The sequence below is a fragment of the Nipponia nippon genome, unplaced genomic scaffold, assembly GCF_047370975.1.
Source record: "Nipponia nippon isolate SJK-2023a ecotype South Korea unplaced genomic scaffold, ASM4737097v1 scaffold_8, whole genome shotgun sequence".
In the NCBI taxonomy this organism is placed as follows: Eukaryota; Metazoa; Chordata; class Aves; order Pelecaniformes; family Threskiornithidae; genus Nipponia; species Nipponia nippon.
In genome coordinates, this window is record NW_028262402.1 from 39,870,781 (window position 1) to 39,883,325 (window position 12,545).

At 39.9% G+C, this 12,545-nt stretch overlaps 1 protein-coding gene across 2 annotated transcripts in view; it reads left to right on the plus strand.

The window, feature by feature from the left end:
- Positions 1-12,545, plus strand: part of SAXO1 (stabilizer of axonemal microtubules 1) — a 36,651-nt gene that overhangs the window by 421 nt on the left and 23,685 nt on the right. Inside the window, exons 1-2 of one of the 2 annotated variants that reach the window (XM_087741370.1) lie at positions 558-650; positions 9,914-10,047. In XM_087741370.1, the coding sequence (XP_087597496.1) occupies positions 9,998-10,047 (50 nt within the window). In that variant the 5' untranslated portion in view covers positions 558-650; positions 9,914-9,997. Of the gene's footprint in view, positions 1-528; positions 651-9,913; positions 10,048-12,545 lie in introns of those variants that run through there. The other variant, XM_009461149.2, reaches the window with a different exon arrangement.

Sequence of the window (12,545 nt, forward strand, 5' to 3'; positions counted from 1 at the left end):
TCTCTCTCTCTCTCTCTCTCTCTCTCTCTCTCTCCCCCCCCCCCCCATTCATTTAATAAGTAATGGAGTGAACCTTGCCATCGTACTCTGTTAAACCACACTTTTATATATTTCTATTAAAATCACTATTTGCAAATATCTTTGATGGTGATTTTTTTTAAGCGGCTTAAGCACTCATCCGTGACAGTTCCTTGCAGACCTGGGCTCTAGAGCTTGGTGCTGGTGACTTCACAAAGGTTCCCCAGGTGACGGTGAAGGCTTTCATGCCCTGATCAGAAGAGGCTTGAGAGCAGGACCGCAGAGCTCTGGCTGGGATGCCACCAGAGGAACCTGGGCATGCTGCCCCAGGGAAGGAGCTGGTCAGCTGGGGTGTGTAGTGCAGTCTGTACTAGCGTTACGTGCTTTGTCCCTGCTTCTGAAGGTTCCTAGATCTTCTGACATAATTGTCTCCAGGGTCTGCTGCTGAAGAGTGTTTTTGTTTGGTTGGTTTTTCTTTTTTTTTTTTTTTTTTCCTTTGTTCTGCTATAGAGCATCTGCCGGGAAGACCTGAACCGTAACTTTTTCTTAGCGAACATGTCTCCTATATCACCTGTGGCTTCGCATGTAGTTCCATCCTTGAAGAAGTGCGTTTGTCAGCTGTGCTCCTGTGGGTATGTAAAAAAGGCTGGGGGAAGGAGCTTGGAGTAACGGTTACTTGGCTAGCACACTGCACTGCTCTTTAGGCCTGCACTGTTACTCACTGCAGTAACTTGCATGTAAAAAATTATAAATAAAGGTATCTTAGAGCATTTTTAAAGCTTTGAAACAGGAAGTATTTGTCCCCTATTCTGCCTCTTCAACCACGTCATTCTTGGTTTTGTCATAGGAGTAAACAAATTGCAGGGAGGCTTCCCATTTTTCTTATGTAGGTGGATTGCATTTCTAAGAGGAGAGCTTTCTGCTTTTTGGCTAGAACTTGCTTTCAAATGGGTGTTACTGGCTTTGAGTCTGCATTTTAATTTAATACAAAGTGATACTTCCTCTGTAAACATGCTAATTCTGGAAAAGATACAGTGGTAGAGATTTACAAATGGAAGAGGCAACTGAAAATTCCAGGATTCATTAGCAGTTTTGTTAGTGTCAGTCTTGTGAATGTACACAAAGTTTTCTTGAAAGCAATGATTAGCTTTAGGCCCGTTGGCATAACGTCCATTCTCCCATATTTGCAGGTTAAGAGTAATATTATTAGGGGAAAAAAAAATCTTTCTGACTCATTGAGATTACATGCTTTAGTTTGTTTTAAAGCTACTAAATAATCATGAAGAGAGTTCAAAAGTACGAAATTCCACCCAGAGTTTCTATCAGGCTGGTATGCATTATTGTTATTCACCATGAGTACGAAGCACATGTACTCCAAAAAGGAAGCCAATAGAAATGTTGATACCAGTCAGACTATAGTATTTTTGAGTACTTTCATCAAACTCTTATTTGTAAGGTACAAGTGCATCTGCTCCCTGCATTCCTCATTCTATATATACAATTCCTTTTTTTTAATCAGTATTTATATTTGACTTTGGGAACTGTGTTCCAGAGAGAAGTAAGTGATTTGATTATTGCGTTAGAGGACCGTGCTATCAGGGACCTAAACATATAGCACTGAGGTCTGGATTGAGAAGGATCCTCTGGTTCTAACCAAGTAATGTACTGAAGTATAGGTCTGTCTTTGAGGCTTGCGGTAATTGTTCAGATGCTGGATGAGCTAGTAGGGTAGCTCTGTCTAAGGATATGAATAATACCTTGATCATGGCTTGTCTTAAGGAAAAATAAACTGGATTTTGGGTTGCTACTACATTGACAGTTTTGGATTAAAAAGTGACAGCTAAGAATTTTGAGTTTACTGTGAAGACCTGGCCTCAAATTCCAAGTGTATAGAAGTGGAAATTATATACCTGTGCACCTTAGGGATCTTTACTGCTTGCAGGTTAAGTGCAACGCCATGGTTTTTCTTATGTAAGTAGTAGCTCACCTGTCCACTGGTTTTTGGCAGATACACAGGAAATTTTGGTTAGCCTTACATTAGAAGGCCATCATAATTATGTTGAATTTTAGGGTAAAGTCCTCTTGTACAGCAGTGATTTACTGATTAGTGAGGGAGAATTGGGGGAACAGCAGGGTATTATCAGCAGCTACAAATACAACTTTGTGTACATTTTTGTGACTTCTTTAAAACTGGGTATTTGCAGAAGAGGAATACAGTATTCATAATGCACAGTGTTAAGTGTCTAAGATACCTATCCTGAAATACTATGCAGAAGTACTTGCCCGTTAAGCTTGGGAAATTAATTTTCTCATTAACTTCCTAATCAGAAGATTCTTCCATTTAACTTCCTAAGGATAAGGAATTTGGGCTCCTGAAGTTAGGTGTGCTGGATTATCATTGGCTGAAATACACGGTGCAAGTACCTCACTTTCAAGAGGAGAATGTGCCATAATTTAGTGCAGCACTGCAGAGCAGTCACTATTTTGCAGTTTAGATTTGCCCATCCTTACCAGGTGAGTTCCAAAAGGACAGGTTTACAAACATCTATACTCCTTGGTCTCTTCTTACTTTGGAAGATTATACTAACGTTCTCTTCTTACCCAAAGCATATATGCATTGCTCATAAGGGTATGATGAAGTGTCTGGAATATCTTTCCTCCAAGTATAACATCAAGTGGTAAAATGTTTGGTAGTGGCATACTTTTGCAGGATAATAGATAACTGCAGTCTGTCCTGTATATGTTCTGTCTGTACTGAGCATACATCAGTCTACTTTTATTGAAAAGTAAAGCTAAAAAAACATATAATTGACTGTCAATAGTTCTCTGAGCATTGAAAAATGGGAATACAGTTCTGTCAGTGGATTTCTGCAAGAGAAACGGTCTCCCATGAGCAAGTCCCCTCTCTTGTGTAACTGCTGCTTTTAGAATGGTTCATTGTGGCCAGTAGTAGCACTAGCTGAGAGAGAAAACTACTCTGTGCTAGAAATGGCCACGAATAGAATACATATGTTAATTCTGCATAAAGGCAGAGATATGGTTTTAATGAGTCGTTTATGCATTCTATACTATCTGTGAAGGTACAGATTGAGAAAATACTTTTTTTAATCAGCTGGGAGAGGCAGAAGAAGTAGAGGCTGTGAAATATATATTTTTTGAAATTAAGATGACCTATTCTGTTACAGCTTTGAGATGTTAGGGAAAGACACTTTCTTCAAGAAAGAAAAAGTGAGAAGGTGTTTGAGATAACTTGTGAATTCATAGCCATGTTTTCTTATTTCCCTTCCTACAATTTGTGTGGATCTACTGGCTAAAATCTCTTAAATTAAGAATGTGTGAGGGCAAGAGCAACTGCAGGCAAGGATTACTTCTTTTCTTGCTCCTGCATCTTGTGCAAAACCCATTTATGCACAAGGAAATAACATTGAACCTTTAGTAATTCCACAAGCACACAGCTGAGGTTCTTGTAACGCCTTGAACAAGGGATGAGCAGTCTTCCACAGTGTTGTGGCGACAATTGAATAGAAGGAAGCAGATTTTGTGGTGTATTTGAGATATATGTTGAAGTTATTATATGCTTTTGCCTAGTAACTCACAGCTTTCATTGTTTTGCATGTAGAAGAGTGCATATTCGTCTTCAGTATAACTACAGAGAGGTTTCTCACAGCTGAACTGGTAAATGATCTAACATACTTGGTAGCTACTCATGAAACTTCAGTGGAGATTGGGAGAAGATGGGATAAGTAGGGACTTAAAGGGATATGAGTGCTCCAGTTTGAGTTTGGCCATGGGGTCCTTTAGCAAGCCTGAATTACGTTCATGGCTTGATAGTTCTGATTCAGTCTGCTGTGTTGCATGATTTGGAAAGACTTTGGCAGAAATTACTCTATTGGTAGCTATGGCAGAACGTTGCATGAAGCTCTATCTTACCATCTGCAATGCTTAACAGCTTCAGCTGGGCTAACTTAAGTGTGGCACCATTTGGAGGTACCTTTTCCATATGAGAGTACTTTCTGGACAATCCTACCTGGTGATACCTACCTACTCTCCAGTCTATGTGAAGCTGTTCAGCTATGTCTGCATTGTGTGTGGGCTTAGAGCTGGGGAACTCTGTGTTTAGTTGGCATAAAGCACAATTGCACAGAGCTTGAGTATCTTTCTGTCCCTATTCTGGGCATTTTAAGAATTCTAAATCGTGTATCACATCTGATGGTGTTTCTCTGTGGCACTGACAGTGGTTTCTGATACATTTATAAGTAGGCAGTCATCCCAAGAGGTGGATCTAATCCATAGTCACTCAGGTATGTACTTTCTGGCAGCTTGACTGTCTCGTCCAGCTGCATGCATTTTAGTAGTTTGCACTTAGGGATACCAGTCAGGGAAAGCTGCAAGAAGCTCTTTCACGGTAAACATAAAGTACTGCAGGAGCCAGAGGCACAATCATTTCACTTGTGTTTGTGTCTGGACATCTTTAGTTGCTTAAAGAGGTTATTTACACAGTATTTTTTTTTAAGTAATTGAACAATGACAAATACAAGTAGAAACAGTCCTTGTCCCAAGAGGCTTTCAGACAAAAAGACAAAAATCTAGCCAAGAAGCCTAATTAGAGATGTGGAAGATGGATGGTTTTAATCAAAATAGGACTGGTGGTGTGTATGCTGTAGCTGCTGTAGAAAATATGTGTATGAAGAGAAATGGAGAATAAGACACAACTTGGAACCTGCTGCAAGTCAAGGAGATGGCAAGTAGGGTAGCCTGTGGGAAAGAAAGGAAGTGGTATGATGTGTGCTGCTAATGTGGTTCATCAGAAGATAAGAGAAAACAGTATGTGTTTGCAGGAACTGTGCTGCACAGGTAGCATCATAGAATCATTTATGTTGGAACAGACCGTCAAGATCATCAAGTCCAATTGTTAGCCTAGCACTGCCAAGTCCACCACTAAACCATGTCCCTAAGCATCACAGCTACACGTCTTTGAAATACCTCCAGGGATGGGGACTCGACTCCCCTGGGCAGCCTGTTCCAGTGCCTGACCACCCTTTCAGTGAAGACATTTTTCCTAATATCCAATCTAAACCTTCCCTGGCACAGCTTCCTCTTGTCCTATCACTTGTTACTTGGGAGACCGACCCCCACCTTGCTACAGCCTCCTTTCAGGTGGTTGCAGAAAGCGATAAGGTCTCCCCTCAGCCTCCTTTTCTCCAGGCTAAACAATCCCAGTTCCCTCAGCCACTCCTCATAAGACTTGTGCTCTAGACCATGAAATAAATTGTGTGAGAAGTGTCTGATTCTCTTGTCCTTGGAACAGGTTTACTGTAGCTATTCTGCTTCCCTCTTACGCAGTGCTCATGTTGCATTCCATGCTGTCCTACAGGGTGGAAGTTGTGTTTGACTCTCAGGCAAGTTCATGGCAATGGAAAGACCAAATGACCAAATAAGATTCTTGACAATAATTTTTATCAAAGGTGCTTGATCTGAATTTTGCAGTACTTATAATCTAAGAGAAAGGTTCACTCAATATGGGATTCACCAGTGTTGTCTGTATTCCTAACACACAGGGTTCTGATATCCAGTACTATCTTCGAATTTTTGGGCAGTTCTTTTATTTCATGTCATTGGGGCTGAAATTTTTGTCAGTGGCTGTTTACCTTTTTAAAAGGTCAGATATTTTATTAGTATTTGTAGGAAACAGTTGGGAGCATAGGCTTGGGCAATGCTTAAAAGCTTCATCCATCATGTAACAAGGGAATTTTATTCGTCAGTGAGGGTAGTATAAAAAAAAGAAAATCTGAACAGACTGAATACATATTTGATTACATAATTTTACATAGACTAGACATCTATGGTGAAAATACCAGTCCTTTTAACAAGCCATTTGTAACAAACTTTTTTCAACACTAAATGCTAGGTGCAGTTATACTGCGAGTATTTTTTCACCTGAGACTTTTTTATCCCAATTCTAGACACTTGGGTGCATCTTTTCACTGATGATGTTGGTGATGTCATGTTGCTGAGTGATGTCGTCTCCCAGTGCTTTGCATTTTACTCTTGGTGATTTTTGTTTGGAAAGTGAGTTGGCCAATAGAGTGTAACTTTCCAATTTTTTTTTTTTTTAATAAAGTGTGTCTGTTTACATTGTAGCATGTTCTGCTAATCTTCATATCCTGAAGTCCCTTTCTGAAGATGTTTGAAAAGGGCTTTTGTTATTGCCCGTTGTAGTAGTTCTGAGGATTTCTTGGGGGTAAAGTGAAATGAAATGCTCAGGTGCTGAGTGGCTGCAGTGACAACTAGTTTCAGTGGGAGTTACTAAGATTATTTTGCCTCAGAATGGGTTTAAGAACTTGAGAGAGTGTCTGTCAGAATGGACCTATCTTCAAAACACAGCTTCTGTAAATGAAGTGCATCACTATGGAAAGCATTGAAATTACTTCAGTAATTTGGACAGTGGCAATAATGTCAAACTGTGGAAGTCTCCTGATATGGGAAGCCCTACACATGGGATATGGGAAGCACTCGTGGGAGCACTTTTCAGCAGTTTGTGAAGTCATTTTCACAGTGTAGACTGTTAGTTTTCACACAGACCAAACATTGTAAAACTCAGGAAAAACTGAGCAAGAACTGAGTTAAATTCTTTCCATAGAGCTCTGTTTCTTTTATTAATTTTAATGAAATTCTGGCTTTAAGTTTAAATCAACTTTTAAAAAAATGAGTAGGATTTCTTTTAGCAGGTACTAAAGATGCCTAAGGCTTCATCATTTTTGCTGTATTGGAAATACTTTGTTAACGAACTGGCAAATGCATGTCTAGAAAGAGCTTTAGTAAAGGCCAGAGTTGGATCCAATTCAAGTAAAACAGTTCTTATAACTGTAACAGAAAATTTTCTTTATTCCTGCAGAAGAACAAAATTGATTCTAAAAATAAATACATAAATGCAAAGCCTATGCTGGAGAGTCTAAATTCTTTGATTTCAGTTCTGTCAGTCCTCTTGATGGTGACTGGCAATTTCCTGCCTATTCCTTTCACACATTACTCCCTATGACAATTACCAGTTCAATCCATTGTTGCTACGCATAAGTAAAGTGCAATAGAATTAAACCCCTATTATAGACATCACAGTCTTTTAGCGTTGCACACATCGTTGTGGCCCCTTGCTCCAGTGTGTCCTTTTCTGACAAACTACTCTCCAGCTGGTTGGATAGCAGACTGTCCTGCTGCCTGGGGTTATTCCTCTCCAGATGCAGGACTTTGCATTTCCCTTCATTGAATTTCATGACATTCCTGTTGACCCATTTCTTTATCCTGTTGAGGTCCGTCTGAATGGTAACACATACAGTGGGTCTATCAATCTCTTCTCCCAGTTCTGTATCATTTGCAAACCTGCTGATGGTGCCATCTGTCTCATTATCAAGGTCGTTCATAAAGATACTTAATAGCATTTACCCAATTATCCGGCCCTGGGGCACACAGCTGCTGGTGGCCTTCTGGCTGGACTTCGTGCCACTGATCACAACGCTTTGAGTTCAGCAGCTTGGGCATTATTTAGTCCACCTCACTGTCCACTTATCTAGCCCACACTTCCATCAGTGTGTCGCTGAGGATGTTATGGGAGACAGTGTCAAAAGCCTTACCAAAGTCAAGATAATCAACATCTACTGCTCTCCCCTCATCTACCAAGCCAGTCTTCTCATTGTAAAAGGCTTTCAGTTTGGTTTAAGCATGATTTCCCCTTCAAAAATCCATGCTGACCAGTCCAAATGACCTCCTCCAGCCCTTTTGACAGCCAGTGTCTGGAACTGAATTTCCAGGATTATTTACTCCGTCATCTTCACAGGGATTGAGGCTGACCGGCCTGTAGTTCCCTAGGTCCTCCTTCTTGCCTTTCTTGAAGACAGGAATGACATTTACTTTCTCCCAGCGCGAAGGAACCTCCCCTCAATTGTCACAACCTTTCAATGATAAATGCCTCAAAATGACATGGGCCGACTCCCTCAGTGCTTGTGGGTGCTCCATGGACCTGGGTGTGCTGTTTGTTTCCTAACCTGCTCTTCCTCCACCAGGGGTAAATTTTCCTTGCCCCAGACTTTTCCACTGATCTCAGGGACCTGGAATTCCTGAAAACTGGTCATACCAGTAAAGACCAGGGCTGAAACTGAGATTCAGAGGTCATGATATCACTCTTCAATATAATGAGGTGTTTAGGGAGCATGAACTGGTTCTTGCAAATCAAAGCTGTTGATCTTGAAGAAAGATGCAAATCATTGGTGTGCGCCAAGAATAATTTTCTGGGGCTTGACCAGCTGTGCTGGCTTTTTTTTCAGGCAGATTTTCTGTATTAGGAGGAACAATCTCTGTGGTAATACTGGTCAGGAGAATAAGCTTTACTCAACATTTGTCTCTAAGGCCTCTCCCTGATGCTTAGCAGGTTTAGATTTGGAAGTTAGTATTAATCATCAGTTAATATTTCTGAAAACCATTTGTTTCTCAAATAGTGGAGAGTGCTAATGGTTAGAAAATCCTGACTTTATCAAGGACTTACAGTTTAATGCTTTGGCAGTATTTTCTTCCCTTATTGCACAGGTAGGAGTGCAAAATTAATCTTTTTTTACATGTTATTTCAAAATTTGTATTTACTAAATTGTAATGCAAGTTGATTGAGAAGAGAGTTTTTGTGATGTCAGATGTTCTGATGTAACTTCTTTCAGAGGTATCAACATGGCATTGTAGGAGCATAAAATGCTGGAACATGAAATAAAACATTAAAACCTTAATTTATTAAAAAGGAAAAATTTGAAGACAGATTAACAGGAAAACGCACCTGTTTTTAAAATCAAACAAAAAGTTTTATTAAGTTGCCTAAAAATCAACCTATTTTCATAGATTATTTCCATCAGTACCTTCTGATGGAAAATAGCTGTCAAAAATTACTGTCTCTTTCTATTAAAACTTGGGTTGGTGTTAGAATGGCACAGATAGTTGCTCTTGGCAGGGTTTTGAGGATGGGTGCTGGTATAGATGTTGGATTTCTGAAGTCAGCTGGGAACTTGTGACCTTCACTCCATTTTCAGTTTCCTTCCTAGAGTCTTTGCTTTTCAGGCTGTGGTGAAGCTTATGTTTGAGTGCATCAGGTCTGTATTTCCTGTTCCCCGAGAAAAAGAATGACTGTACTGCATATGAGTACTGTATTATTTTTTTCAGCTTTGTAAAGCATTCTGCAAATTGTACATCTGACTTTTTGTTGCTTGGTCTGCCAGAGTAATTTGCAGACCTGCAAGTTGTACCCCTAGCAATGTTTGATGCTCAGTTGAACTATGGCAGCACTGCCTTCTGAGTAATCTTACGGTGAGCATGTTCATCTCAATGTTCGAAATAGTGTCTCTCTCAATAATAATTTTTCATGTGAGTCAACTGCAGTTGGTCAAGAGCTAGTTATGGTTGGATTAAATGGGCTAAAGGATTGCAAATTGCTGTCATCTTTCTGCTGGATATTCTAAGTATCAAAACTAATATCACAGTGCACTTAAGATAATTTTCTCATCTATATTCTTTATCCTTGCCATTAGTTTGGGTATGTTGTGGTGAAGAATTTGCTGCTTTTCATTGCAAATATGGGAAAAAGTGCCTTGGGCGTGTGAATCCTGTATCTCCCCTTGGAATTACCATGTGCTGGTTTCTCATGTCACAGGATGTGTCACTCTGTGAGGAACATTTCCCAGCTGCACACACTTAGTGCAAAGAACAGGCAAGAGCCAAGACTAACTGGTAGGAGAAGTGAGTGGAGTGGCATCCGTTTATACTCTCGCAGTTCTGGCTTGGTTAACAGAATCTTGTTCTGCCTATTTAGTAGCGTATTCTGCCTTTCCTGACTTTACATGTGTTTTGTCTCTTCTGTTTACAGTACATGCAAATAGATGACTTCTGAAGTATATTTATTGTTGCTGGATTGGTGTATTTTTCCAAGTAAAATAATAACTACTACTTAATGCTGAAGCCACTTTGTTCCTCTGACAGTCACTACCCAAATTATTGCAGGTATGGTAAAGGGTTAGTGAAAGGGGATTTGTGAAAAGAATCCTTACTCCCTGTGAGATCACTAACCTGTTTGTTCCTCTCTAAGTAATATTACTGCATAAATAATATCGCTTTGCCTTACTGTGAGATAAAAGCCCAAGATAATGGGAGCAAGCAAGAATTGGTTGTATTTGTGGTTGTTTAATGTCCTGAACTTTTCACCAGAAGATGGCAGCAGGCTGATGTTAGTCACAAATATTTCTACTGCTTACTGTTGGATAAATGTGGAGATACTGTGCTAAATACTTTGAACTGAATAGTTTACCATAGCTCACAGTGAGAAACTGGGCGTTGCAAAACATTGCATGTCAAGCAGTTTTGTGGCTTTGTAGGTCTGGCTGGCTGCTGGCCTGCAAGTCCTCTGCAAGTTCTGGCCATTGTTCAGTGATGTGCTTTCATTTGACAGTCTTTCAAGAGCATTTATTTTGGAAGAAAAATCAAAGCAGGTAGAGCTATTGCTTAAATAAGTTTGCATTTGTTGCATATTGCCTTTCAGTTCAGGAAAATGTTTCATTCTGTTCCTAGAATTAATTTTCCTGGCAAGAAACTTCAGTTAAATGTGAATGCACATTTTCTGTGACAGAGACAGCAAAAGCAGAGAAAGGACTGGAACTGATACTCCACGATGCAGAAAGAATTCTTGTTTTCCATGAAAAGCCTATGTAAATATTGATCAAAAATGTGGAGTTCAGCAGCTCTTGCAGATGTTTTGTGGTATGTTTAATGGAAAATAAGCTGTGTTAGCCAGAGAAACAAAGATGTTTTTTACCCTGCAGCCATAAATTAATCTTCACCATAGTAAATGTTTAGCATGTTAACAAGCACAAAATGTCAGTTAGATACGTTTATAGATTTTCTATTTTCAGTGCATACAATTATTGCAGAATAACTTCACCATTGGCAAAGACCTCCTCCTGAAGAATGTAAGGAGCGGAAAATGCAGGTGTTTTTCTTAGATGAGAAGTAAAACAACAAATCCAGCCAAGGTGATCCATTGCACCATGGCTTGATAAAACTTAATGCCAGACCTTCAGATTTCCTCATGTGCCTGAGGCTGAGTTCCTTTAAGGTGTTCAATATGGGCAGACACATAAAAAGAGGTTACCTGGCCTAAGGTCACTTGGGCTTCCCCAGACCCAATTGTCAGCTAACAGAGACAAACTACAGACGGGGTCCGAGATGCCACAGTCTAAATATTGCGTGCTGTTGCCACTTATTCCCGCATGCTGATTCCTAAGTCGCATCCATAACAGTGATGTGCCTGCAGCTGTTTTTAATGACCTGTTTACAACAAAACATGCTAAGATTTCCAAAGCAAACAAGCAAAAGTAAAAGATCCAAATTCTTTGAAACTGTGGTTCTCAAGTGAGTCTTTACCTGTGGAAAATTTGGTGTTTGGCTGTGTAAATTAAACTATACCATACTCCACATTGACAACAGGGCTGGACTGATCTGCTACAGACAACGGTAATTCCAGTGTTTCCTTGCTTTTGAATGCTTCATTGTGCACCTTTGGTTGCATTAACTGTTATAAGATCTAAGTATTATGTGTAGTGCTTAAGAGGAATATTACATCAGAAAACTTCAAATTCCATAATTTGAGAGCAGTCTTTCCAGGCATATTTATGAAAAAGTAATCACAATGTTGTTATCAAAATAGTTCTTTCAATATGTACGATGGCAGAAGTTCATTCATTTGTGACATTTGGTTAGCTTAAGATTTGCACTTGCTTTCCCAGTAAACACTACTGGTGGGGCTTTCAAGTCTGATGACCAGCTTTGCACAAGCCAAAAGCCAGGAATGAAGGAAGTCGGATTTCAAACATTCATGCATATTTTTATTATAAATCTTATTATGCACAGTACTTAGCATTAAAAGGCTGCACACAGACTTACTTTCAATCTGTTATATTTGTTTTTTAAAGGGACTGAGTACCTCTGGCTAGTGAGCTATCATGAGTTCATGTACGTGCAAGTTAATGCAGTAGTATAAGGGTGCTTTACCATGCCAAAGACACAGCATGTATTTTGCCAGGTTATTCTACAACTAGTGCAAGTTGCCTAGTTATATAATTGAATTGATCACTAAAAGCAAAATCCAGATTTCCAGAGTGGCCATTCTTCCTAGCACTTTGACACCACTTCTCCTCCCACACTTCTTTCCCACTCAAGCCCTGGGTATCCTTTTACCTCTGAGGGGTAATTCCCTCCAATTCCATAATTCCCTCCAATCCATCGATATCCCTCTACACTGTCTGTCCTCTTGTCTAACGCCAGACAGTGTCTTTATTGTCTTCCTGTGTGGTTTCTCCGTATCGTCCCTCTAAGCACATTTGCTCCTTCTAGTGTCAGGTGTTCCTCTTTGTTGCTTCCAGCTCCCAGCACCTTTCTCACATCTCTGTATATGTCTGAGAACATCTGCTCTCAGCTTGCAGCTTTTTTCCCTCCTCATACTTGAC